Here is a 26790-nt window from a genome sequence, read left to right on the forward strand (position 1 = left end):
GTGTCCCCAGTGAGCCAGCACCCAATGGCTGGAGCTAGAAAGTAGCAGAAGGACGCGGGTGGGGACCCCATCTCCACCATCCCGGGGGTCTTGGGGACCTGCACTGTGGGCTGGTGGAGGGGCTGAGCCAGTGGTAAGCCCGCCTGGATGGCAGTTGGCTGTTGAACATGAAATACCACCTTTGATGGCTGTAATTGTGATTGCAGGTGGATTTACAGGGTGGAGCAGTTCAGGGAAACACAGCTGGTTAAAGGGTAACTTCAGGCCTGCTGGGTCAGGATGAACTCGCTCCTGCGGGGAGGAGAAGCACGCGAGGCGCAGAGCGGTGTCCTCCCCATGGTGTGGGGACAAGGCTGTGTTTTTGTGGCCGTGCCACGTTCACTTGCTTTATTTTTACTCCCGTTGCTCTGCCAGGCTGACCAACCCATGGGCTCTGTGCCGGAGGGGCTGACCCAGCCCTGTGCCTGATGGCAAGCTCTTCTCCTTCTCCTTCTCCTTCTCCTTCTCCTTCTCCTTCTCCTTCTCCTTCTCCTTCTCCTTCTCCTTCTCCTTCTCCTTCTCCTTCTCCTTCTCCTTCTCCTTCTCCTTCTCCTTCTCCTTCTCCTTCTCCTTCTCCTTCTCCTTCTCCTTCTCCTTCTCCTTCTCCTTCTCCTTCTCCTTCTCCTTCTCCTTCTCCTTCTCCTTCTCCTTCTCCTTCTCCTTCTCCTTCTCCTTCTTCTCCTCCTCGCCACCAGGACAGCCCCAGCTGGCCGCCGTCCCTGCTTGGGTTCAGGGCTGCCTGGCCTGGAGGCGCTGGAGGAGCTGCGTCCCCTGACCTCCGGCGAAGGCTCAGCCTTGCACGAGGCCAAGTGCACTGGCCGGGGGCCAGGGAATCACTTTGTGCTCGGTTTTTAGGCACGCAGCACAAACCCCACTGGACCCGCCGTGACGATTCACAGGGCTTAAAGCTAACCAGATGCAGCAGGCTCAGCGAGGCGCAGGATCAGGCCCCCGGTGCTCCCAAGGGGCGCCTTGGAAAGGCGAAGTGTGGGGTTTTCAGCAGTGCCTCCAGCCTGCTGCTTCTCCCTGCATCATCCTCCAGGTGCTCGGACGCTGATGAAGTTTTCTCATTAACACCTGGGAGATGAAAGCCGCGGTGGCCGTGCCCCACGCTGAGCAGCACCACTGCACTGAGAGCAGAGGGAGCCCCCCTTTGTGCCATCCCCCCGCGCTGATGCGGGTTTTTAGAGCAAACACAGCCCAGCCCCAGCAGTAACCCAGGTGACTCATGTCCACCGCGTCAGGATCCTTTCTGTTTTCAGTGATTTTTAACCCAACAAGGCTCGTCCCAAGTATCAGTTTAATAAAAACAGTGCTTTGCATTCCTGCAGAGCGTGTAATTCCGGGATTAAAGACACTGCGACTGCTCTGAGCTCATTAACTAATTAAGGTTTCCAGCCTGGCAGGTCGCTATCTGCAGCCTGGCGTCGCAGAGCGATAGTGCCAGGCACAAAAGTTCGAGGCAGTGGCTTGAGATGGAGCTGGCATGGGTAGGAAACGCCTGCGCCATTTGCTCTGGTTCTGGAAATAGGCTGCGTGGACCCTTAGCTGCAATGGAGAACTTAAATTTTACTTTTTTTAATAAATGGACCAAGCCTTCTGCTGCTGTAGGTGCTGGTAGGCACTGGCTGAGGGCTGGTGCTTTGCTCCGTTGCTCTCATTTGAGTGGTGCTGGGGGTGCAAAGCAGCGTTTCAGAGCAATAGAAACCAAATGAGCTTACGGCTGGCATTGGGCTGGGCTGAGGCTTTGCATATCTCCTGTGCGGTGAGATACGTGCGGTAAAACCCCTGTCCGCAGCTGCCTCTTCTCCTCCTGGCACTGCTTTGTCCCATACTTCCCTACCTCTCTCCCTGCCCTCCTGAGAGCCTGTGCCCTGCAGGAGCTCGGGGACGGTCCCGGGTCCTTCCCCAGGCAGCCCGGGCTGGGCAGGAGTGGGTCTGGAGCCCAGCACCCCCCTGCTGCCAACCACGAGTGTGGGCACAGCCGAGGCAGCGCTGCCTAGCGAAAAGCTCAATGTTTGATTACCAAAACCTCAGGGCTGGGTTTATTTGTTTGCCTTTTCCAGTCTTCTGGGGCTTTGCTAGTTGTTCTTAAGCTGTTGCTGCCACCAAAACGTTAGAGAAATGGTTGTTGTTGTTTTTTTTTTTTCTTGTTACTTGAAATCTAAGGTTAATCTGCTCCGAGCCCCAGGAGCTGGGGCTTCGGCAAACTTTTCTCCTGCCAGCACCGTGACCCCTGGGTACCACAGTGCGAGGTTTGGCTGCGCCTTCGTGGCCTGCTGGTTCCCTGAGCTGTACGAGGGATGGGTCCTCCCAGCGGGCAGAGGGGAGCTCCTCCAAACCCCCCTGAAGCGGCTGGGAGAGGCTGCGCACGACAGCCAGGAGAAACAAGCTCTGGCTCGAGAAGCAAAGGCCCCGCGGTGCCGCTGGCTGTGTGGTGGGACGCTGCTCCTGCTCCAGCACCTCCACTGCCAAGGACGCAGCAGCCTTGGGGTCCCCGGGGCCCCAATCCATCAGCACCGAGGCCAAATTCCTCTCTGCCGAGCTACGGAGAGGAATTTTCCCCTCCTCTGGAGAGCGGCTGGGGTAGGGGAGGGAGGCCGGATCGGCAGAGCGGCACCTGGGATTTTTCTTTCCATTGAAAACCCAGCAGCACTTTGCCTGTTGGGTTTGTTGGCTGCATCGAGAGCCCCCAAGGAGCGGGGAGAGCAGCGTGGGCTCCGCCGTGCCCTTCGCTGCCGTGCTATGTGCCCACCACACTTCTCCTGTCCCCATTGCGGCGCTCCCCCCAGGATGCTCCCTCTCCTGCACCCAGCCCCTCGCTTCCCAGCTGCCCGGCTTCAGGTGGGGACACGCTCCTCGCTTCCTCGCCCGGGGCAGGAGCGTGGTTTCTCTCCCTGCGTCTCCTCCTGGGGGCTGGCAGAAAGCAGGCGAGCGAGCCCAGCCTGTCTCGCTGCAGCACCCGGCGCCCGGCAGCCCTCGGGTGATGCTCACCCCTCCGCGATTTTGGGGCCGAGCACAGGGGTGCCTCGTCCCCAGCTGTGCTTCGCTGGCCTCGGAAACTTTGGAGCAATGTCCTGGCCTGAAATCATGGGGAAGGGCTGCAGCACCCAAGGCCAAGCCCACAGGAATTTGCTTAATGCTGGGAAATGAGGAGGGGGCAGGTAGGAGGTGCAGAGCCCTTTGTGTCTGATGGGCAGAGCCAGCATCCCTGGTAATAATTAATTTGTTTACAATTAACAACTGCTTCCAGGGGGCCCTACCACCTCCATCTACAACAGTTACACCCCCTGTGTCCTGGTGGGGTAGCTCCTGGCTGGAGGAGAAGAACCGTTCAGAGAAAGCTGAACCCCTCACGTTTTTACCAGTTTAACGGAGACCTGGGGCCGGGGGCTGTGAGCAGTAACCTCAGCCTCCAGCTCGGGCAGAAAGCCTGGCTCCACGCAGTGCCCATCGCCCCGGGGCAGATTTGGCTCAGCTGAGTGCTGAGCAAGGCAGGATCCGCTCCTGCAGGGTGTGGGCATCAGAGCCTCCCGCACGGGTCACTGAGCAAAGGCCCCGGCACCCAGCATCACCGTGCTTCGAATGTCGCTGCCATTCATCCCCGCGGTGTGCCCTAAAGGGCTGTAGGAAAAACACAAGCAGCAAAATCTGGAGGGTGGCGGCGAGCAGGGGGCGATGCCTTTGGGGCAGGCACCCATGAGAGGCTGCAGGAGCTGAGTGTCATCGAGCCCAATATTTATATAAATATAAACGCAAAGGGGTAGGGGGCAGGAGGCGCAGGTTTTGATGCTGTCCTTTTGAGGCCGGTGCCAATGCGCGTCTGCCCTCTTGGTGCTGTGGGTTCTGGGGAAGGCACTTGGCTTGCTCAGGCCCCGCTGCTGCCTTGTTGTCTCTGAAGCTCTGTCCCTGCTTGGTCCTGCAGGCTGGTGGACGACCGGTGCGTGGTGGAGCCGGCGGCTGGAGACCTGGACAACCCTCCCAAGAAGTTTCGAGGTGAGATTGGGGCTGTGCTGGGGCAGCTCGGTCACTGCAGTGACACCGTGGGGACACCACAGCCCTGAGCATCTGTGCCAGGGATGGGGACTGCGGTCCCAGCTCGCCCAGGACCGGGGTGAGCCCTTTCCAGAGGAGCCCGGAGGGATTTTAGCTGCTGTAGTTTGTCACCATGGCTTGGCCAAAGCCACCCTCCTCAGTTCACCTCTGGGTGCGTTTATACATTTACTGGAACCGCCTCCATGCTGGGGTGGTCCTTGGGACCCCATAACCCAGCCCTACGGAGCGGGGAGCTGCCCTCTGCAAAGGTGGGTCCGTACCCAAACACATCTCTAGGGATGCTGGCAGCTGGGTATCTGCCAGCTGGGAGCAGGGGGGAGAAAAAAAAAACAGGAGGGGACAGAGAGAGGGGCAGTTGCAACAGGCAAACTACTTCAAGGCAAGCCTGTTAGCGCTCAGCGCTAATTACATCTGCCCTGCTTGGCTGCACCTCAGAGGGAGCCGGGGGATTAAGGCACCCTTTTACGAGGCGGGCAGGGTTTAGGTAAATCCCTACCCAGCCTCGGCGGTCACGTTTTGGGCCGCGCCATCTCGTCGAGCGCTCGGGGCCGTGCTCGTTGTTCCCCGTGCTGGCAGCGCCGAGCGGGAGCGAGCTGCGACGGCCGGGCCGGGCGGAAAAGGGGATGAGTCACCCGAGGGCTGGGATGGATCCCGGCGTGTGGGAATGCTCGGGAGAAGCCCGGCCAGGCTGCTGGGGAGAGCCTCCTGCTCCCAGGCTGTGTTAGCCCCTGGGGAGAGACCTTTGGGCTCTGCGGGAGCAAAACGCTGCACCTGGGGCATCTCCTTTTTGTGCCCAGCGCTGGGAAATGGTGTTTTTGTGCCTGGCACACTGCAGGGAGGGGTCCCCAAGGGCATCCTGGTGGGTCTGGGTGCCTGGAGCACCCCGCAGGTCCTGCGGGTGATGTGGCAGATAGGGACCGAGGCATGGCTGTGCTCTGGGAAAACTTCCCCAAACCAGTGATTGCGTTGTTGGATTTGGGGGTTGGTTTACGGCAGCCGTTCTTTATATACCAGCTACCGTAATTTCAAGCCCCTTGGAAAAAAAAATCTGTTTAAATACTGGTTTCCCACTCTGCTTTGTGCCCCAGGCCCATTCATTTTTTTAATTAATTTTTTTTAACTGCCTGCAGTGGGGTGCTGTGCAGATGCCTTCCCCACTGCCAAGCAGCGACCTGGCTCTCCGTGGAAGCCGCTGCCACTTGTTTGGGTTTGGGGCTGACTTTGGGGACATCTGACAGCCCCGCAGAGCCCAGCAGCCCTGGCACACCCGGCAGCCATCCTGCTCCAAGCGGACTTTCACCTGGGGCTGCCTGGGAACAGCTGGGAGCTGGGCGCAAACCGGCACCAGTTCCGCGGGCTTGCTGGTCCCAGCAGCCGCAGCGTCTCCCTTCCTGGACATGGGCGGGTGTTGAATCTCTTTTCCAGACTAAGGTCTGCTCTAGACGTAGCCCTGCTCCCGGCAAACCGTATCAGGATATCCAGCCGCTTGTTTTAATGGCCGGAAAAGTAGCAGTCTGCCTTGTCGATAGCTATCACCGCGAGGGAGGTAAAAACAACGGGCTGGTGCTGTTTCCCTGCTGCAGCAGCAAGAGGCTTAAGAGGATTTTAATGGGTTGTTGCCGTCCCCGTATCCTGTGGCTGGACCCTGCCCTTCCCGGCTCAGCTCCCTGGTGCTCGTTGCCTCGCCGTCGGGGGGTTTTTGGGCACAGAGCGGGGAGCAGGGCCCTTCCCCACGCAGTCAGACCCAGGTGGGATTTGGAAGTGCCCAAAGCCAGCCAGGAGCCTGGCTCTGCAGCGAGGGGCTCCGGCTGGGCTGCCTGCATCGTGCCCTCCGAGCCTCTGAAAGGCACCTGGTGCTTCTCGGATATTTGCTTTTCGTTGGGTTTCCTCCCCCCCAAGCCTCTTTTTGGCCCTGTGTTCAGGCACGTTGGGAAGAAACAAATAAAACACCAAGTCCTGCGCTCAGCGGGGCAAATGCCTGAGTTGGGGCTTGGAGCAGAGACTGCGATGATTGCAGGCCAAGGGGGCAGCTGGAGCCTGGGTGCTGGTGCCCCAAATACCCTGGATCCTCCCCGGTGGACACGCAGGAGGTTTCATCTCCATGGCTGTGCCCATCAGGAGCTGCTCAGCCCCATCCCTGATCCACATCTGGGCGCTGCTCCGGCTTGGTGCTCGCCGGGCAGTGCTAACATGGGAGCTTTCCTCAGCTTCCCTGCTTTCCGCCCACCATCCGTCTTGCAAAAGCTCCTCGGCACGTACACCTGGGTGCCAAAACCTCCGGCTTCCAGCACGAGCCTTGCTGAAGCCTTTCCGTGTGCAACTGACTCCGTGCCTCAGTTTCCTTCCTTGCAAAACCTGGCTTGGCGTGCAGCAATGGGATGTGAGCAGCCCCTGCGGACAGGGCGTGCTTGGAGGCAGGGGGTTGATTTGCACCTCTGTCTTAATAGCTACGCTGGATTTTTTTTCCCCTCCCGCATTCCTCAGTTTCTCCTTTCTACCAGGTCCTTTTGCAACCTAATTAGCAATTTAATGAAAACGATTCAAGGTGCTGCAGGTGGCCCAGAGTGTTTCTGTGGCCCTGCTTGGAGGCAGTGGGAGAATGCAGCCAGGCATTACAGCAGCTACACTCGAGTCCCTGATTAAAAGCCCAGCGTCACAAAGCCTCCTTGGCACGGGACATGCCATTAGCAAATAGACCTGTAAAATGAAATGTGAAACTTGGCCCCTAACCAGCAGCCCAAGCCGGTGAGAACTGTGCTCTGTGCTTGTTTGTTCGTCACTCCCAGGTAAATAAATACGTGCTTGCCAGCGAGCTGGGACCGGGGCCAGAGATGGAAGTGATTTTTCTTTTTGTGTCTGAAGGTTCTGGGCTGCTATTTCAGGCGTAATTCGGGTGACCCAGGCTGCAGGTCCCTTCCTGCCGTCGCCCCCTGTCCCAGCGCAGCTTCATACTGTGAGCTGAATCAGATGCATGATGGAGCTGCCTCCTGGCTTCTAGAGGGCCGCTCTTGTGCCTGGATTCACAAATCCCAGCCCTGGGGGTCTGCACCCCCCCATTTGGCCACAGCAGCGTGGGGAATAGCAGCAAACTGGGGAGCAGAGCACATCCACGCTGCCAGTGTCTGCGGGAGCCAGGATCCCTTTGCATCCCCAGAGCGTTTCTTTTAGGACTGGAAGTGCAGCTGTTTGCAATCCAGATTTTAGGAGCGCTGGCTCGTAGCTTCCAGCACTGTTAATTAAGTCTCGTTGTGAGCAGGCACGGGAGAGCAGCAGCGTGTTTGCAGAGTCCTGGTGGCACGGCCACCGAGGGGACAGCATCCCACGGCCTTGCTGCCTCGGTTCAGGGGCTGCAGAGCAGTGAGGGTGGTGTGGGGACGCCTGCTCCTGTCCCTATCCCGCTGCCTCTGCTCCCTTCCTCCAGCAGGATCTGCTCCCGGTTCAGCCCAGCTGTGCTTCATCAATACGTTTTCTCCCCCTGAAGATTTCCTTCCCAAATTGCGTGGCCGTTTCCGATGGGAATGCTTCTATCGCGAGTCCAAGCAGTGGAGTCACTCCTGGCCTCTTTATTTATTACCCAAAACTAGTCCATCAGCTACCAGCGAGTGGCTCGACCTTCTACCTGTCCGCTTTGGACCCCTAGCAGTGGACGGGGTGGCAGTGGGCTGGGAGGATGCTGCTGGGTTGGGAGCAGGGACCCGCAGGGGCGCTGGGTGACGCTGGTCCCAAGCTGCTGCGGCTTCACGTGTGCCTCCCTCTGCTCCCAGATTGCCTCTTCAAAGTATGTCCCATGAACCGCTACTCTGCCCAGAAGCAGTACTGGAAGGCCAAGCAGACCAAGCAGGACAAGGAGAAGATCGCCGATGTGGTGCTGCTGCAGAAGCTGCAGGTGAGCGGAGCTCCCGGCGCGAGGCACTGGCCAGCGGGGACGGTCCCCATGGGCAGGGAGGGTGGCAGCCACGAAACCCCTCTCTGTGCAAACCCAGAGACATTCTGCTTCCTGGAAAACATGCCTGGGAAGCCAGGACCTGCCCTGGGTTTTTCTGGTTTTGGGTGTCCCCCTGTTTGGCTCTGCTGCCTCCTGTCCCGCTGCCTTCCCCCCGGCACCCAGGGGTGCCCGGCACGGAGCCGTTGTGAGCAGGACCTGCTCCAACGGGCTGGGGAAGTGAAAGGCTCCTGTTGACTTCCACGAGGTTTGGAAAAGGCCCATGTTAAACATTGCATAATCACCTCAGACAGCTGGCGAGGCCCTGAGGATGATTCATAGCACCGAAGCTCAGGCAGGATTCATTAAATCATCTCGCCAGGCTTCAAGCTGGTCCCCGCAGCTCCCCCAGCTTTGCTTTTGGTGAGCGAAGTCCGAGGCAGTGTCCAGCCAGGGCGTCCTGGCTTGGGTTGGAGATGCCGAGACAGGGTCAGCGCCTCCTTGACCACGCTCAGAAACATGCATTTTCCTGCTCTGCTTAGGCAGTAATTTGTAACGTTGACAGCCGTACTGGCCACGACTGGACAGAGAGGCTCATTTCTGAGCCTGATTGATTGAACCTTGCTTCAGTTTTGTCTTCAAGAGATCCTGTAATATCCTTGCTCTGTCCTGCTGCTCCCGGTGTTGCTCTTTTGGCACATGCCTCCGGCACCGGGAGCGGGCTGAAGGCAGCAGCAACCCCCAGAGAGCTTCCTGAAACAGCAGCAGCCCAGGTCCCGACAGGAGAAACCCTTCCCTGTACCCACTGGTGACTTTCTGTGCTTTTGCTCCTGCCCCTTTGCTTTTAAGGGGTTTTAAGGCTCAGTGTTTTCTCGGCCGACTAATTGCAAGTGCAGCCAGATGCACCACAGAGGTTTTCCTCCCACCCCTGACATCTTTGGAGCCACCCCGCAGCCTCTGGGGCTGCCCCTGTGCACATCCCTGGTGCCCCATCCCTACAGGGGACAGACCCCATTCCCTATGAGGGGACAGGCTGCCAACGCCAGCCCCTGTTGGCTCGGGGCAGCCTGTCCCCACTCCTAGCTCCGTGGCTTTCAGCAAGGGAGGAGCTGAGATCTGGGTGCAGATTTAGGAGCCGCCGTGGTGCCTGATGTCTCACCGGGGCCGTGTTGCTGCATGGGGTGGTTGTTAAACTCCCAGCTCGGCAGCAGAGCGAGTTTCCCCATGCTCTTGGTTTGTTTTCCCGATGGCATCAGCCACCGCTGTGGTCCCTGGCCAGGTGGGAGCACATCCCATGGGCGGCACCCAGCCCTGCGTGGGGATGGAGAATTTACCAAAGCGGTGGCGATGCCCAAAAGAGCGAAGGGGCTGGAGCCCAGTGCCGTGCGCCGGGCAGATTCGAAGCCCTGATTCGCATCAGAGACCGCCTGCCCCATCCTCCCGCAGAGTACAGGCTGTGATTCCAGCTTTCTTTCCCAATTCCTCATGCAAGAGGGGGAGGAAGCAGGACGGGCAGGGGCGGATGCTCTCCCAGCCCCATCCCTCGCTGTGGTTTTCCCATCCCAGCTCCATGGGAGCACGGGGCTGGTGCTGCCCGGGCTGTGCCCATGCCGGGGCCGGTGCCGCACCCTCGCCGTTCCCAGACGGATCCGCTGCCGGAGCAGATTCCTGCCTTGCACCACGTCTGTTGACAGCACCCCTCTGGCTGCCAGAGCCGCCACGTTGAAAATGTCTGTGGTTTAGGAGAGAGGGGCTGGCAGGAGCAGCCCGTGGCAGATCTGAAAATGCTGACAGCTCCGGGCACGGCACTGCTGATGTGCAGCCTTCTGCTCGTCGGTGTCGGTGCTGCCAGGAGCCCCCAGTGCCACTGGTCCACTGGGCAGGAGCATCGCCCCAGCCCTTGGTCTCTTTGTGGTGCCACCCCGTATTGGGGAATTTTGGAGAAGCCTCTCCAAATTTTTAAATCTTTGGCTTAAAGCTCCCATGTGCTTCATGTCGTTGCGTAGGGCCACAGCAGGGTCCTGGGCTCAGCTCTCTGATGCTGAGGACCGTCTTAGGGACCGTGGTACCTGGGGGACAGAGGGATGCTGAGGCCATGTCACAGCCTGTCCCCTGCCCTCCCCGTAGCTCAGGGTGCCGGTGGTGCCCCTGGGGCTTGCTCTGGGTGGGATGGGGCTGCTTCCACCCTGAGCTCTTCTCCTTTTGGCATCCAGCACGCGGCCCAGATGGAGCAGAAGCAGAATGAGACTGAGAACAAGAAAGTGCATGGGGACGTGGTGAAGTACGGCAGCGTCATACAGGTACAGCACTCACAGCTCCTCTGCCCCCAGGCTGCTCGGGCTGCTGGGTTTTGGGGAAAAAAAGCACAGATCCAGTGAATGTGAGCTGGGCACCTGGTGGGCAGGGGCTCGTGGTGCCCCTCCTGGGTAGGACCGGCACCGGGGACCTGGGGCTGTGCCAGGTCACCCCAGCTCACCCCAACGTTTGCTCCTCAGCTCCTGCACATGAAGAGCAACAAGTACCTGACGGTGAACAAGCGGCTGCCGGCCCTGCTGGAGAAGAACGCCATGCGGGTAACGCTGGATGCCACCGGCAACGAGGGGTCCTGGCTCTTCATCCAGCCCTTCTGGAAGCTGAGGAGCAACGGAGATAATGTGAGCGCAGGGCTGCAAAGCCCCCAGAAGAAGCTGGGCTGAGCGGTGCTCAGGCACGCCAGGGCTCACATCCCCACTGAGCACCTTTCTCATGCTCTCTCCCCTGTTCTCCTTTTGCTCCCCAGGTAGTCGTGGGAGACAAAGTGATCCTGAACCCCGTGAACGCCGGGCAGCCGCTGCACGCCAGCAACTACGAGCTTGCAGACAACGCCGGCTGCAAGGAGGTGCTGGGGCTGGCTGGGGGCTTGAATGGTTTTCTTTTTTTTTTTGTTCTTTTCTTGTCCCATTTCCCTTCTGGGATTGTGACCTTGCTCTCTTGCTGCCTAGGTGAACTCAGTCAATTGTAACACCAGCTGGAAAATCAACCTTTTCATGCAGTTCCGCGACCACATGGAGGAAGTGCTGAAGGGGGTAAGGAAGGAGATTCGGCCGCCGGCCGCTTGGGACACGACGGGCTCAGGGGATCCATCCCCATCCCCTGCTCGGGCAGGACACTGTAGCTGTTTGGCTGTGTGACAAGGGCAGGATGCCTCGAGGGGCTTGGTTTCTAGGGGAATTCATCACTCAGAGCACTTAACAGGGAGCTGGAGCTGGGATTTTCGGTATCTATGGGCAGGAGGTGCCCAGGGGGCATCAGGTTACCCCCTGCCTTATTGTATTCAATCGGCTCCCAAGGACAATATGAGGCACACATGGTGCCAGCTCTGGTTCCAGCTACGAGGACAATTTCTGGCTGTTCAGCCATGCAGCAGGGCTGGCTGCTGCCTGGGAAAGGAACTTTCCCTGCAGAGCTATTGTTCGGGTCGGAGGTCCTCCAGGAAGCAGCTGGCTGGATATTGATTGTTAGGACCTCACAGATCTTCATCCCCAGGCGCCTGCTTATCCCCAGCTTCCTCTGCATCCTCCTCCTGGGGTGTTAATGCCATAAATGTGTTGGTGAGCAGAGCCTCTGCCCGCTCTGGGGGTGCGAACAGGGGGTTTGTACCCATTTCACAGCCCGGGGAGTAGAGGCAGAGAGAAGCAGTTGGTGCAAGTAAACAGAGTGATGGCATCGCAAAGCACAGGGTGCCCCCGTGTCCCCACCACCCCATGCACAGGCAAGGTGCCCTCCCCTGAGCTTGGAGGAGCATTTGTGCTGCTAGAAGTGGCTTTTAGCAGAGCCACAGCCACCCTCCTTCATGGGGCTGGGGGGGGGAATGCTGCCTCCGTGTCCTCACTGCCATGTCCCGGTGCCAGGGGGACGTGGTGAGGCTCTTCCACGCCGAGCAGGAGAAGTTCCTCACCTGCGACGAGTACAAAGGCAAGCTGCACGTCTTCCTCCGCACCACCCTGAGGCAGTCGGCCACCTCGGCCACCAGCTCCAACGCCCTGTGGGAGGTGGAGGTAAGCGGGGCCGTGGGCATCCGGGGTGCCTGACCGCGCCTGGGGAGGCTGTTGGAAACAGTGCTTGTTTCGGTATGTTCCTGGCCTTGAATTTCCACTTTCTGGTGGCCTGAGTGCCCTAGTGAAAGCCAGCAGAAGGCTTGAGCTCTGAGAGGGAGCTGGAAGCCGCAGGTGCTGATGGACAGGCGATTTTATAGCTCGGGCTGCCCTGGAGGAGATGGGTGTCCCTCAGCCCCTCGGTGGCTCAGCGCCCCAAGCTTCTTCGCTTGTGGGCGCCTTTGGGACAGGATGGGGATCTTGTCACTGGTGGCTTTGCTGGGGGCCAGGACCAGGACTGGTATCACAGCTGAGTGCTCCTCTGCTCCTTCCAGGTGGTCCACCACGACCCGTGCCGAGGGGGCGCCGGGCACTGGAACGGCTTGTACCGCTTCAAGCACCTTGCCACGGGCAACTACCTGGCAGCCGAGGTAAGGGGGCGAGCACAGGGGTGCAGAAAGCTGCCCTGCCCTCGAGAGGCTGTCAACAGAAGTAGAACCCACCCTTAGATAGAGCAGCGATGTCCAAAATGCTCCTGGCTGCCTCCCCTCTGGCCCTGGCACACGTAACCGGGGGGCAGGAGGGGGTGGCTGGGATTTTTCTCTGTTTGCTCACTCTGGGCCAAGCGACTGTACTGGCACAACCTCCTTGTGGGATGGAAGCAGCAGATAGCTCATCCGGCTGCATTTAACTCTTCCTGTCCAGGTTTTGTCCTTCCTCATCCTCTGGTCAGTGGAGGCATCCAGGGCTGGGAAGGGCTGGGGGAGGTTTAGGCAAAGCCTGAGCCTGGAAACCCCCAAATGGGTTTTGCTCCCATTTAAGGCCAGCGTAAGGCCTCCTGACAGAGGCACAAAGAGGTTTCTGCTCTTAGGTAATGTGGTTTATATGACACTAATGCCCAAGGGAAAAGTGTTAGACCTGCTGCCGGGGGAGCAGGGACGTGCTGGGGGAGCTGGGTGCACCCCGTGCCGAAGGCGTGCCGTCACTGTGGAAGGTGACCCAAGGGGGCCCCTTCTGCCACGGGCAGGATGGAAATAGCACTTACTGGATCCAATGCTGAGCCTCTGAAATTTGGGTGCTTTAAACCAAAAGACATTCAGCTGACCTCTGCAGAGGAAAGAAGATCCCCATCCTGGGCTGCTGCTGCCTGGCTTGTGGTGCTCAGCGAGACCCTAACCTGGGGCCTCGAGGGATTTGCAGCGAGAGCTTGTCTTGCTGCCATGCAGAGCCCCGCGGCTCGCTCTGCCCCTGTCCTCCTCTGTGGGGCTGCAACGCTGTGCCCTGGGCGTGGGTCGCGTCCTCCAGCCCCATCCGGGCAGGTTTTGTCTCTCTGCAGTGTGCATGAGCAAGGAAGGAACAGAAACAACGCCCCATGCTTAGGGCTTTGGAGGGACTGAGGGGGAGGGCTGGGAGCTGTCTTTCATCTCCCTCTTTAACTTTTCAGGAAAACCCAAGTTATAAAGGAGACGTGGCTGAGCCCAAAGCAGCGCCCACGGTGAGCTGTGTGCAGCCTTGCTAGCAGAAATGCTGCTGCCGCTGCCTGAAACCACGCTGCCTCTTAGACTCTGCCTGACAGCAGGGAAATGCCCCAAAAAAAGAGCCCGCCACGGGGACAGTGCCCGCGCTGTGCCACCGGGTCCCGCTTGGTGCTGAGGTTGTGGCTGGAGGCTGTCCTGGCACAGGGCTGCCGAGCAGAGCATCCCGCATCCCGCACTCTAGAGTAGCATCCCCATGTCCCGCTTGCAAGAGGACCCCGCCGAAATCTGTCGGAGAGGGGTCCCAGTGCATGTTGGATCCCCAGGCCACGGGGGTGTGCAGATGAAGTGCTGGTAGAAGAGAGATTTGGACTTATTTTTTTTTTCCTCTCCGGTGAGGTTTGGAGAAGGGGTGTCCCCGTAGCTCAGGGGCATTGTGCCATGCTTGTGCTCTTGCAGCCCCTCGTTTGCCTCCGCACTGCGAGGCTCAGCCCGGCACCCGAGCCAAAGCTTCTGCACTGAGCGTAGCCGCTGCGTGTCCTCCGATGCTGCGTGCACAGAGAGGCTGGGCTCGGCGGGGCGACCTCCCCACTTGGGGCTCAAAGCCATTTTCCCTGGTGCAGGGGGGCAGCAGCCGCTCCAGCCGCAGGAACACGGGGGAGAAGATCAAGTACCGGCTGGTGGCCGTGCCCCACGGCAATGACATCGCCTCCCTCTTCGAGCTGGACCCCACCACGCTGCAGAAGACGGACTCCTTCGTCCCGCGGTACGTGAGCATGCGCCAGCATGGAGGGGTGGAAATAAAGAAGGGAGGATTCATCCACGGTGGGAGGTTTTGTCACAAGGGGAGCTTTGCTGGGTGCTGGGGGAAGTGGTGGGTGCCAGCATGTCTGCGCGGGGGCTGCTGACCAAGGCACCGTGCTGTCTGCAGGAACTCGTACGTGCGGCTGCGCCACCTCTGCACCAACACGTGGATCCAGAGCACCTACGTGCCCATCGACATTGATGAGGAGAGACCCATCCGCCTCATGGTGCGGCCCCACGCCCTCCTCCCATCCATGGATTTACCCCCTGGCTCCTTCCTCCTTCCCACCCCGCTGTGCCCAGGGGCACCCCAACCTTCATCCAGGGACCGTGATGACCCAAGGGGGCAGTGGGACGCCAGCCCACAGCCTCCCCCAGTCACCTTGAGCCCATCCCAGTCCTTCCAGTGGGGACAAACTGGGCCCCTGGTGCCAGCTGGGTGGATGCGGGGACACTTGGTGCTGCCCTGCCTCTGTGACACCGCTTCCCTGTTCCTTCCCAGCTGGGCACGTGTCCCACCAAAGAAGACAAAGAAGCGTTCGCCATCGTCTCCGTGCCCGTGTCTGAGATCCGGGACCTGGACTTTGCCAACGATGCCAGCTCGATGCTGGCCAATGTGGTGGAGAAGATGAACGAAGGTTTTCTCAGCCAGAACGACCGGAGGTAAAAAGTCATTTCCCTGTGGAGATGGGGCTGTGCTGGAGCCCTCCAGCATCTCTGCAGGATGGGGCCCCTGCCTGGGTCATGGTGCCGGCTCTGCCTTGCTTTCCTGCTCGTGACCCAAATCCACGCCTGCTTCTCCCAAGGATCTGGCGAGGAAATCAGATAACAGCACAGACCCGCTCTGGCCCCTCCTTTGCTGCTAGAAAAATAACTGAGGGGCTGGGAGATGGCCCCATGATAGGGGCAGCCTGGTTAGTCACGGTGTTATTTTTAGGTGGGTGGGTTCTTGGCGTTTCCTGAGCAAACACAGATACCCGGTGGGACAGAGCGAGCCGCTGCCGCCCTGCCAGCCCGCCCCACGCTGGTCCCATGGTGCTTGCACCGCTCTGAATGTGACTCAAGGGGCAGAGGCACTGAACGCAAAATCCCCGGCATGAATCACGAGCACAAACCCATGACATTTACCATGGCACCTGACTTGAGACAATAATTTCCGTAGGAACTGCAGGGGCTGCAAAGCCTCACGCTTCAGGGCAGCCACTGGCCTCTAGCAGTAGGGAGGATCGGCCAGCAGCTTCCCCGGCAGTGTTTTGAGCCCTGAACGTGGGCTTTTTGGTGCTACAAAATGTGCCAGCAGCATTGCAGGCACCTGAGCACGGGTGGGCTGTGTGCGGTGGGTGAGTGGCCTCCCTGGAAGGAGGGTCCCACCGCCCCGCTGGCACCGTGCCCCTTGCAGGTTTGTGATCCAGCTGCTGGAGGACTTGGTGTTCTTCGTCAGCGATGTCCCCAACAATGGCCAGAACGTGCTGGACATTGTGGTGACCAAGCCCAACCGGGAGCGGCAGAAGCTCATGCGGGAGCAGAACATCCTGAAGCAGGTGAGGGGCCAGGACCGTGCACCTGGGCAAGGCTGAGGTCTGATGCCCAGCCATGCATGGGAGGCTGTGTGGACGGTGACACAGCACTTACATCCCTGCTTTGGGGGCAGATCTTTGGGATTCTGAAAGCCCCCTTCAAGGACAAGGGTGGCGAAGGGCCCCTGGTGCGGCTGGAGGAGCTGTCAGACCAGAAGAATGCTCCCTACCAGTACATGTTTCGGCTGTGCTACCGTGTGCTGCGGCACTCCCAGGAGGATTATCGCAAAAACCAGGTGGGTTGGGGGGTAGAAGTGGGGAGCCCCCATCCCACCTCGTGTTGCACAGCCCTGGGGGGCTGCAGAGGTCGCGGTGGGGTAGGGGAGCATCGGCAGACCCTGCTGTGCAGCCTCACACTCACCATCTCTCTGCCCGCTCCAGGAACACATAGCCAAGCAGTTCGGGATGATGCAGTCCCAGATTGGCTACGACATCCTGGCCGAGGACACCATCACGGCCCTGCTGCACAACAACCGCAAGCTGCTGGAGAAGCACATCACGAAGACCGAGGTGGAGACCTTCGTCAGCCTGGTGCGCAAGAACCGCGAGCCACGGTGCGTGCCCAGCACCCCCATCCCGAGGGGCTTTGAGCAGCTTGACGGGTGGGATGTGCCTTGAGCAGAGGCAAAAAGAGCCCCCCCATAGGCCCCCCTTTCACAGCGAGCTGTCTCTGCCCCGCCCTCACTCCCCAGGTTTTTGGACTACCTCTCGGACCTGTGCGTGTCCAACCACATCGCCATCCCCGTCACCCAGGAGCTGATCTGCAAGTGCGTGCTGGACCCAAAAAATAGTGACATCCTCATCAAAACTGAGTGAGTAGTCATGGGGAGAGATTTTCCACGGTCGGGGTTCAGTGCCTGGCCCTGCCTACTGCCATGGTACCCTGTAAAACCCCCATCACGCCCCGAGGTGCTCCATCCTCAGCAGCATCTCCAAGTTTACTCCTACCCCACCCCAGGCTGCGGCCAGTGAAGGAGATGTCCCAGACCCACGAGTACCTGAGCATCGAGTACTCGGAGGAGGAGGTTTGGCTCACCTGGACCGACAAGAACAACGACCACCATGAGAAAAGCATCCGGCAGCTGGCACAGGAGGCCCGGGCTGGCAATGCCCACGACGAGAACGTTCTCAGCTACTACAGGTGACAATCCTGTGGCACCCTCTCCCCAGGCTGTGGGGAGACGGGGTGAGGACGTAAGGGTTGCATGGCCTCGCTCCTTCTCCACCTTGTCCCCACACAGGTACCAGCTGAAGCTCTTTGCCCGCATGTGTCTGGACCGCCAGTACTTGGCCATCAAGGAGATCTCCCAGCAGCTGGGGGTGGACCTGATCTTCCTCTGCATGGCGGATGAAATGCTGCCCTTCGATCTCCGGGCGTCCTTCTGCCACCTCATGTTGCACGTGCACGTGGACAGGGACCCCCAGGAGCTGGTGATGCCCGTCAAGTTTGCGCGGCTCTGGACCGAGATCCCCACGGCCATCACCATCAAAGAGTGAGAGGCGCTGGGGCTTTGGGGGACGTGGGAGGTGGGGTGGCAGATGTCCTCCTGTGGTCTCCATCACAGTCACAAGCATCGCTCCTGGCCGTGATGGCTCTCAGCAGGCCCCTGGGCAGTGCTCCTGCCCAGCTGGGGCGAGGAGACCCACTGCCATCCAGCTCATCCTGCCGTCTCCCCTCGCAGCTACGACTCCAACCTCAACGCCTCGCGAGACGACAAGAAGAACAAGTTTGCCAGCACCATGGAGTTCGTGGAGGATTACCTGAACAACGTGGTGAGCGAGGCGGTGCCCTTCGCCAACGAGGAGAAGAACAAGCTCACCTTCGAGGTGCGAGACCTGCTGGTGTCCCTGGCACCTCGCGCAGCCATCGGCCACCTCCACGCCTTGCAGCTGCCTCTGGGGCAAGGCTGGCTGTGCCGGCATCCCATGTTTACAGCCCCGAGCACAGCAAGGTCTGGAGCTTGCTTTGTCCTTCCCCAGGTCGTCAGCCTTGCCCACAACCTCATCTACTTCGGCTTCTACAGCTTCAGTGAGCTGCTGCGCCTGACACGGACACTGCTGGGCATCATCGACTGCGTCCAAAACCCACAGCTGATGATGCAGGCGGTCTACAACGATGAGGTGACGGGTGAGTCCCTGCTCCAAAACCAGGCACGGTCCCAGGGGAAGGTAGTTCTTGTGGTCTGCCCAGTGCTTTCCAGTTTGGGCTGCAAGAGAGCAAGCTGCAGGTTTGGTTGTGTGGAAATTTGGGCTGGGTATGCAACAGGAGACAGGAGATGCTGAGTCCTTGGCCACAGCAGAGAAATAGCCAGTCCTTCCTGCTGGTTCTCTGGTTAACAGCTACATTTGCACTCAAAGTGGGCCCTTCCATCAGTCTTCTCCCCCCTCTCTTCCCTCCGCATTAACTCTGTGGCTGCCCCTGCAGGGAAGAATGTGCGGAGGTCGATCCAGGGCGTTGGGCAGATGATGTCCACCATGGTGCTGAGCAGGAAACAGTCCATCTTCAGCCCCCCGAGCCTCAGTGCTGGCTCTACCCCTGAGCCAGTGGACAGAGGGAGGAGCATTGAGAATGAGAACATCGTGGTGATGGAGACCAAGCTGAAGATCCTGGAGATCTTGCAGGTGGGAGCTGGAGGAGCATCGTGGAGCTGCGGGTGGGACCTGTGGGATGGGGTGGGAAGATGTAGTTTTCTGATAAAAGGAGGCAGATGGTGTGATGAGAGGTCTCACTTTTGCTTTCTTCCCTCCCCGCTACTGCCAGTTCATCCTGAACGTGCGGCTGGACTACAGGATCTCCTACCTGCTTTCCGTCTTCAAGAAGGAGTTTGTGGAAGTCTACCCCATGCAGGACAGCGCGGCCGACGGGACAGCTCCAGCCTTCGACTCCACAAGTAACTCTTCCCCTTTGCTCCTGGTACAACCCCAGCTCCAGCAGCTCTCCATCCTCCACCTCTGCTGGCAGGGAGCCCGGGGAATCGGAGTTTGTGCAGGAGGGACGAGGTGTCCCGTGTCCATCGTGGACGCTTGGACATGGGCTGGGGAGCTCGGCCGGATCCTGCAGGGTTTCTGCTGATGCACAGGGATCGTGTTGGCTGCTCCATTCATCTCCCTTTCCTCTCCCTGCAGCTGCAGCCATGAACCTGGATCGGATCGGCGAGCACGCAGAGGCCATGTTCGGTGTGGGGTGAGTCCCTGCCCCTCTAGTGCTTAGGTAGCCTGGCCGTAGGGCCCTTCCTTCTCCTGCCTGTACTCACTCTGAGGCTGAGAGCTGCAGGTGATGAGGAAGACGAGGCTCTACAGGCTAATGCAGCTGTCCCCATCAGCCCTGAGGGCTGACTGAGTGCACACAAGCTCCCACGTGGCTGCTAACACCAAGCGCTTTCGTCCCGGCTTCAGGAAGACGAGCAGCATGCTGGAGGTGGATGATGAAGGAGGGAGGATGTTCCTGCGGGTGCTGATCCACCTGACGATGCACGACTACCCGCCGCTCATCTCCGGCTCCCTGCAGCTCCTCTTCAAGCACTTCAGCCAGAGGCAGGAGGTCCTGCACACCTTCAAGCAGGTAACCCCCGAGCACCTCGGTGCTGGTCCTGGCTGGGGTGGCTGCACCCGATGGCCCCTTTGCTTGGGAGGGGGGTCCGGGTGCGGATGGGAGTGGGGTCTGTGCCCCAAACCGGCTGCACAGGGGAGCCCCCGGGAATGTCACTGCAGGTTCAGCTCCTGATCTCAGCCCAGGACGTCGAGAACTACAAGGTGATCAAGTCAGAGCTGGACAAACTCCGCACCATGGTGGAGAAATCTGAGCTGTGGGTGGACAAGAAAGGCAACGTCAAAGGGGACAGCACGGGGGACGGGAACAAGAAGGAGAAGAAAGAGGTGAGAGCCCTGAGCAAGGTGCTGGGGAGAGGACTGGGGGGCAGAGGAGCAGCTCACTTCAGTCCAACACCCGGCAGCTCTCAGTGGGCCACGCACACCTCTTGGGGAAGGGTCCTGTGGGGTGCAGTTGTGGCCCAGGCTTTGGAGAGGTGTGGCAGGACCCTGACGCTGCTTCTGTCCCCTCGCAGCACACTGCTGATGAAGAAGTCATTGCTCCAGGAGAGAAGAGCAGCGAGAACTACCAGATAGTCAAGGGGGTGAGTGGGACCGAAAACTGTCCCCAGGGCTGGCTGGGGCACCTGGAGGAAGGGACAGGGAGAAATTGGGGGATACTTCCAATCTTTTCTGGGGTTCAAGCGTCCATTGAGTTCAGTCTCTTCTGGGGCACATCTGGATATCAAGCAGACCCCTGGTGCTGGTGGCCATCCTGCTGGCTCCCAGGCTCAACTCCCCTCTGGCCTTGCTCCTTCTCTCTCCAGATCCTGGAGCGGCTCAATAAGATGTGTGGTGTTGGCGAGCAAGTGCGCAAGAAGCAGCAGCGCCTGCTGAAGAACATGGACGCCCACAAAGTGATGCTGGATCTGCTGCAGATCCCCTATGAGAAGGTGGGTGGGCAGAAGCCGGCTGGTCCCAAAGCGTCTGGGCAAGGGGTGGGGGACATGGGGACACCCTGGGTTGGGCATGGCTGGGTCCTGTGGCTGGGCAAGGCAGGAGGGGCAGCAGCCTGCTCCATCCCTCTCCAATCCCGGGTGTTTGTCCCCTCTCTGCCCTTCCTCAGGGTGATGCCAAGATGCTGGAGATCCTGAAGTTCACCCACCAGTTCCTGCAGAAGTTTTGCGCTGGCAATCAGGAAAACCAGGCCCTGCTGCACAAACACCTCAACCTCTTCCTGACCCCAGGGGTAAGGAGAGGGGGGCAGCGGGTGGTCACAGGCAGCAGCACGGGGAGAGGCTTCTGCACCGCTCCTGGGGCTGAGAGCAGGAGATGGAAAGGCCAGGAGGAGACCCCTGGAAGAGGCAGGGCCGGGGCAGGAGGGGGGCTGTGCCTCGCAGCCCCCAGCCTCACTCCGTCCCCCTGGTTCTGCAGCTCCTGGAGGCTGAGACGATGCAGCACATCTTCCTCAACAACTACCAGCTCTGCTCAGAGATCAACGAGACGGTGCCGCAGCACTTTATCCACTGCGTGGCCACCCACGGCCGCCACGTGCAGTACCTGGACTTCCTGCACACCATCATCAAGGCCGAGGGCAAGTACGTCAAGAAGTGCCAGGACATGATCATGACCGAGGTAAGCGCCTCTACCCCTCTCCCCTACGGGGTGCAGTGGGGCACGGCTCCCAGGAGGAGTGTGCTTGGCTTCTCCCTCGGGCAAGAGCCTTCCCAAGCATGCTGGTTTCTCCCTGGAGTTGGAAAAATCTCCAAGAGAGATGCAAAAATCTGAGAGCCAATAACCATTCTGCAGTGCCATTTTGCATCACAAATGTCCACTTTTCCCCATAAACGCACGACCCATTCACCCGGCTGCTCCCTCTCAGCCCTCCCCGGTGCAGAGGATGCGTTTTTCTGCCTCTCGAGGTTTCTCACCCTCCTTCTGCGGAGCGGTGACCAGTGACCCTTCCCCACAGCTCACCAACGCTGGGGACGACGTGGTGGTTTTCTACAATGACAAGGCGTCGCTGGCCACCCTCCTGGAGATGATGACGGCAGCCAGGGACGGGGTGGAGGAGAACAGCCCGCTGATGTACCACATCTCCCTGGTGGACCTGCTGGCCGCCTGCGCCGAAGGCAAGAACGTCTACACGGAGATCAAATGCACGTCCCTGCTGCCCTTGGAGGACGTGGTGCGGGTGGTGACACACGAGGACTGCATCACGGAGGTACGGGGTGCCTCTCCAGGAGGGCACTGGTGGCTTTGCTCTGTTTTCTGTTCCTCTGATGGTGCCCTCACCCTGTCCTCTCCCTCCCCGGCAGGTGAAGATGGCCTACGTGAACTTTGTCAACCACTGCTACGTGGACACAGAGGTGGAGATGAAGGAGATCTACACCAGCAACCACATCTGGACTCTTTTTGAGAACTTCACCCTGGATATGGCCCAGGTGCGTGAGGAGGGCCAGGCAGGGGTGAAACAGCAGGAACAGCTGCTGCATTGGGTGGGGACAGCTCAGTGCCACTGAGGCTCCTTGAAGCCTGGGGAGTCAGACAGGGGGCATGGGCACCATGGGCACTTGTGTAGCTGCCATGCTGGGGAGCAGTCAGAGCTCTGGCATGGACCCAGAAGCTGTGTCACCATCCATGTCCCTTGGCTCAGCAAGGTCTCAGCAGCTCTGCGTGGCAGCATCATCCACCCAGAACGCTTGGTCACCTTGCCCTGGTGCCATCAGCGTCCTCCCTTCTCCTCACAGATGTGCAAAAAGCGAGAGAAGCGCCTGCCAGACCCCACGCTGGAGAAGTACGTGCTGACGGTGGTGCTGGACACCATCAACGCGTTCTTCAGCTCCCCCTTCTCGGAGAACAGCACCTCCCTGCAGGTAATGAGGCTCTGCACGGCCAGGCCACGCACGGAGAGGGGAAAGGGGCTCACCAAGCCCTGAGTAGCGAGGTCTGGAAGCACCTTGCCCTGATCCAGACCTGCCCACTCTCTCCTGCAGACCCACCAGACCATTGTGGTGCAGCTTCTCCAGTCCACCATGCGGCTGCTGGAGTGCCCCTGGCTGCAGCAGCAGCACAAGAGCTCGGTGGAGGCTTGCATCCGCACGCTGGCCATGGTTGGTAAGGAGCCGTGCCGTGGGGATGCTCTGCTCCCCCCCAGCCACGAGGATGCAGCTTCCCCGGGGCTATTTCTGCTCCGGCAGAGCCCTCGCCCCTCCCGCAGCCATGGCAGGGTGCCCTGGAGAGGCTGCTGGCTGGGATCCGGGAGGTTTGGCTCTGGGATGTGCTTTTTGGGCTGTAATTTTGGTGACCGGGGTGGCCAGAGGCGAGCTGAAAGCTGGGTTTGGTTGGGAGATTCCTGGTGTGTCCCTCCTGGGGCTGGGCCCAGAAACAAAGCCAGCATTTATGGCAGATTTCCCTCGCCAGGACTTTGCCCTCGGCCTGTGGCTGCCTGGCTCAGCGCGAGGGTTGTCAGCACTGAGTCACCGTGTGGAAAGCATTGCGTGGTGGTGAGACACCGGGTGGGGACAGCGGCCAGAGCCTTAGGATTCCCCTTTGTAATTATAGGCAGGGCACTTACAAGCTCCTCGTGCTGGGCTTTCCCAACTGCCAAGCAGAGGCAGTGCCTCTCTCAGTCCTCTTTCAGTCTAGGGGGGGCTGCAGGCAACGTGGTGCTGCTCTGGGGAGGGACGGATGGAAATCCTGCACCCCAACCTACCCAGGGGCTTTTTCTCTTGTATTTAACTCCTCTCCTCCGTGCTGCAAATGAAGAGCAGGAGAAGGGGTGCCCAGCCCGAGGCAGCGTGGCAAGACCCAGCCGATGGCATGGGCTGGGCTGTGGCTGTCCCCAACCCCGGCCCCCTCTCCCGCAGCCAAGAGCCGCTCCATCGCGCTGCCCATGGACCTGGACGCCCACGTCAGCTCCCTGCTCAACAGCAGCTCCACCAGCACTGTGCAGAGGAACACGTCCAGCTACAAGACGGCCACGCGGACCTTCCCCCGCGTCTCCACCACCCCAAACCAGTGGGACTACAAGAACATCATAGAGAAGCTGCAGGTACGGGGCCAGCAGGTGGTGGTCGGCGGCGCAGCGTGTCTCCACTGCGAGGCAGCGAGAAGACATGGGCTCTGCAAGCCTGTCCCGTATTTGTATTTGTGTCTCCTTGGTATGTTTTGAGCTAAAGGTGTGCGCTGTGACTTGTAGGACATCATTAATGCCCTGGAGGACCGCTTGAAACCGCTGGTGGAGGCTGAGCTGTCCGTCCTGGTGGATGTCCTCCACCGGCCAGAGCTGCTTTTCATGGAGGGGACGGAGGCGTACCAGCGATGCGAGAGCGGAGGTTTCCTGTCCAAGTGAGGATGCTTTGAAATTGCCATGGGGTTGCTGGGGAAGGGCTGCTGACCTTCTCCCTCTGTGGGTTTTGTGCCTGCGGAGTGGAGGAGTGCCCTTGGGGACCCCGTGTCCCTCTCGGCTGCGTGACGATGGCTCTGCTGTGCGTGGCCAGGCTGGTGCAGCACACCAAGGACCTCATGGAGACGGAGGAGAAGCTGTGCATCAAGGTGCTGAGGACGCTGCAGCAGATGCTGGTGAAGAGGAACAAGTACGGTGAGAGGGTGAGCACCGTGGCCCCTTGGCACATCCCCTGCCCCACTCCTCGGCTCTGGCTGCCCGGGCTGGCAGCACCCTCCCCGTCACAGCCCATGGGCGCTCAGCCTTGTTCTGCTCTGGCGCTGGCACTGGGAGCCTCGTGACGTTTATTTGTCTTGGCAGGGCAACCTGCTGCGGAAAATGCTCCTGAACAATTACCTGCAGAACAAGAAGTCCAGCTCCAAAGGCGAAATCATGGATGCTGCTGGGGGAGGTGAGTGCCCCTCTCCTGCCTTTCCTCATCTTTCTGTGCAGCTCTTGCTCATGTTGAATGCCTGGTTCCCAAACCATGGAGGTATAAGGTCTGTAGCTGGTCTCCATGCTCGCACCTCCATGGAAGTAAAGGATTTAGGGAGAAGAAGGGATGGGTCTGAGATGTCCCTGGGAGTGACTTGGCCGTGCTCCTTCTCTTACACCACCATCACATCCGTCTGTGTCCTCTCCTGCAGGCCAGGACCAGGACTGGTCCGCTATCGCTGCTGTCCAGTGCCGGCTGGACCGAGAAGGGGCCACCAAGCTGGTGGCTGACCTCATCATGAACACCAAGAACGAGAAGATCTTCCAGGAGAGCATCCTGCTGGCCATTCGGCTGCTGGACGGAGGCAACACTGAGATCCAGGTGCTTGTGGTGGGCACCAGCCCCTGGGGACTGGGCAGCCGTGGTTTGATGTGTGCGGTGCGAGGGTCCCAGTGTGCAGAAGAAAGGGGCGCAGGGCAGTCCTCAGCCCCTGGCCAGTCCCCGAGCAGCAGACTTTACCAAAAATTTAGGTGCATGCATTTGCTCGCCATCTGGGGGAGGAACTGCAGAAATTTCTCTGCTTTCGGGTTTTCCAGCTTGGTGGCTGGATGCTGTGAAAGGGGCAGGTTGTTGCCGAGGGTTTCTGGAGTAATGCTGATGCCCTCTGCCGGGTATCGCGGAAATGACTCAGATTTGCAGCTCTCAGGTGATCACTTGTAGGTTATCTTGAATTCCTCATCATGGGGAAGCCGATGAACTTTACACACAAAAATCAGGGGCTTCCAAGCCTGGAGCTGCTGTAGTTGCTGCTTGCTATGTCCCCAGCCCTGCCCAGGGTGAAGGGGGGCACAGGCACAGGGGATGATGCACCCCTATGAGTCCAAGAGGACTGTGATCTCCAGGGCTATTGGAAATAATCCTGCTCGCCACATTATCCCAGGCAAGGGCTGGAGTGCTGGAGGCTACTGGATCAGAGGGGCAGGCTGGGGTGGCTTGGATACTGCAGCAGAGACTGGAAGTGCTGTCCTTCCTCCTCCCAGAAATCCTTTTACAACCTCATGACGAGCGACAAGAAGTCCGAGAAGTTCTTCAAAGTTTTGCATGACCGGATGAAGAAGGCGCAGCAGGAGACCAAGTCTACGGTGTCGGTGAACATGAGTGACATTGGGAACAAGCCTCGTGAGGACAAAGACGAGCCTGACCCTGGCACCAAAGGTATGGGGCCGTGTCCACCCAGCAGGGCCAATGCCTGCCTCGTTGGACAGCCTGATGCTAATGAGGTTGGGTTGCCCAGCAGGACGAGGAGAGGCCTTCGTGATGCCAGGCACCCCCTCCCGATACCCGCTGGCGTTAGGGTTTCGGAAGGGCCATGACGGTGGAGAGCAGGGCCAGAACAACGAAATGGGGGTGACGGTTCTGATTATGGAGCCTATCCTGCGATTCCTGCAGCTGCTGTGCGAGAACCACAACCGGGACCTCCAGGTTGGTTCTGGGGGCTGCTAGGGACGGGGGCAGAGACTGTAGGACTGGGGTGCAGGAAGATGGATTCCGCCCCAGCTGGGTCCAAAAAGACATTGTGCTGGCTTCCCTGTGCCTCAGTTTCCCCATCTGCAAATGCACCATCCTTTAGGATTAACTTGGTGTCCTGGAAGGAGCCGATCATGGCACAGCTGTTTTCATGTGACTGGGTGCTGCTCTTGGGGGGGTCTGTACACTACAGGGGAGGCCCTGAGCCTAATTTTGCATCAAAATTAGCTGGAGGTTGTGCTGGGAGTGGGGCCAGAACCTGGTGTCCCTGTCAGAGTGATGCTGCTCAGGCTTGTAACTGCAGGCTTTGCTCGACAGAACTTCCTCCGGTGCCAGAACAACAAGACCAACTACAACCTGGTGTGCGAGACGCTGCAGTTCCTCGACATCATGTGCGGCAGCACCACGGGGGGGCTGGGGCTGCTGGGGCTCTACATCAACGAGTACAACGTGGCCCTCATCACCCAGACCCTGGAGACCCTGACCGAGTACTGCCAGGGGCCCTGCCACGAGAACCAGGTCTGTGCACGTCGCTGCAGGTCTGGGTTCGTCCTTGCGTGTCCCATCCCATCAGGGATGCCCAAGGAAGGATTTTGGGGGATGCATGGGACAGCAGCAGGGATAGGGGCAGCTCTGGACTTCAGGGTGTGAAGGAGAGCGCAACGTGGGCTGCAGGGGTTCCCTGTGGTGCACAGGGACAGTGTGTGGGTTACAAGCTCCTGCTTGGCTAGATAATATGGTGATGCAAAAAATAATTTGGTGATGGAAATGGTGCCACTGGCGGGGAGAGGAGGGACCTGGGGCTCATGGAGCAAAAGTGATGGTTCTGCATGAAGGCAGGGCACAGCTTTGGACCTGAGCTGTGTTGGAGGTGAAGCTGGGAGGGATGGCAACACCCGTGGGATA

The 26790-nt window shown here is 59.6% G+C and overlaps 1 protein-coding gene across 2 annotated transcripts in view; it reads left to right on the plus strand.

Annotated features, from left to right (window-relative positions):
* Window positions 1-26790, plus strand: part of ITPR3 (inositol 1,4,5-trisphosphate receptor type 3) — a 40578-nt gene that overhangs the window by 4096 nt on the left and 9692 nt on the right. The window contains exons 2-42 of one of the 2 annotated variants that reach the window (XM_072028607.1): window positions 3965-4035; window positions 7860-7981; window positions 10231-10317; window positions 10513-10671; window positions 10797-10895; window positions 10999-11082; window positions 11908-12054; window positions 12426-12521; window positions 13535-13585; window positions 14189-14331; window positions 14497-14596; window positions 14872-15032; window positions 15769-15910; window positions 16021-16182; window positions 16328-16500; window positions 16639-16758; window positions 16905-17087; window positions 17188-17439; window positions 17629-17773; window positions 17927-18074; window positions 18372-18568; window positions 18708-18837; window positions 19073-19130; window positions 19343-19508; window positions 19658-19822; window positions 20011-20079; window positions 20302-20427; window positions 20601-20723; window positions 20909-21109; window positions 21447-21698; window positions 21793-21918; window positions 22225-22350; window positions 22471-22591; window positions 23344-23528; window positions 23676-23824; window positions 23977-24085; window positions 24243-24333; window positions 24569-24738; window positions 25398-25572; window positions 25652-25839; window positions 26203-26403. In XM_072028607.1, coding sequence (XP_071884708.1) covers window positions 3965-4035; window positions 7860-7981; window positions 10231-10317; window positions 10513-10671; window positions 10797-10895; window positions 10999-11082; window positions 11908-12054; window positions 12426-12521; window positions 13535-13585; window positions 14189-14331; window positions 14497-14596; window positions 14872-15032; window positions 15769-15910; window positions 16021-16182; window positions 16328-16500; window positions 16639-16758; window positions 16905-17087; window positions 17188-17439; window positions 17629-17773; window positions 17927-18074; window positions 18372-18568; window positions 18708-18837; window positions 19073-19130; window positions 19343-19508; window positions 19658-19822; window positions 20011-20079; window positions 20302-20427; window positions 20601-20723; window positions 20909-21109; window positions 21447-21698; window positions 21793-21918; window positions 22225-22350; window positions 22471-22591; window positions 23344-23528; window positions 23676-23824; window positions 23977-24085; window positions 24243-24333; window positions 24569-24738; window positions 25398-25572; window positions 25652-25839; window positions 26203-26403 — 5773 coding nt within the window. The remainder of the gene's footprint in view (window positions 1-3964; window positions 4036-7859; window positions 7982-10230; window positions 10318-10512; window positions 10672-10796; window positions 10896-10998; window positions 11083-11907; window positions 12055-12425; window positions 12522-13534; window positions 13586-14188; window positions 14332-14496; window positions 14597-14871; window positions 15033-15768; window positions 15911-16020; window positions 16183-16327; window positions 16501-16638; window positions 16759-16904; window positions 17088-17187; window positions 17440-17628; window positions 17774-17926; window positions 18075-18371; window positions 18569-18707; window positions 18838-19072; window positions 19131-19342; window positions 19509-19657; window positions 19823-20010; window positions 20080-20301; window positions 20428-20600; window positions 20724-20908; window positions 21110-21446; window positions 21699-21792; window positions 21919-22224; window positions 22351-22470; window positions 22592-23343; window positions 23529-23675; window positions 23825-23976; window positions 24086-24242; window positions 24334-24568; window positions 24739-25397; window positions 25573-25651; window positions 25840-26202; window positions 26404-26790) is intronic. The other variant, XM_038168183.2, reaches the window with a different exon arrangement.

Source organism: Anas platyrhynchos, chromosome 27 (genome assembly GCF_047663525.1).
Source record: "Anas platyrhynchos isolate ZD024472 breed Pekin duck chromosome 27, IASCAAS_PekinDuck_T2T, whole genome shotgun sequence".
NCBI classification, from domain to species: Eukaryota; Metazoa; Chordata; class Aves; order Anseriformes; family Anatidae; genus Anas; species Anas platyrhynchos.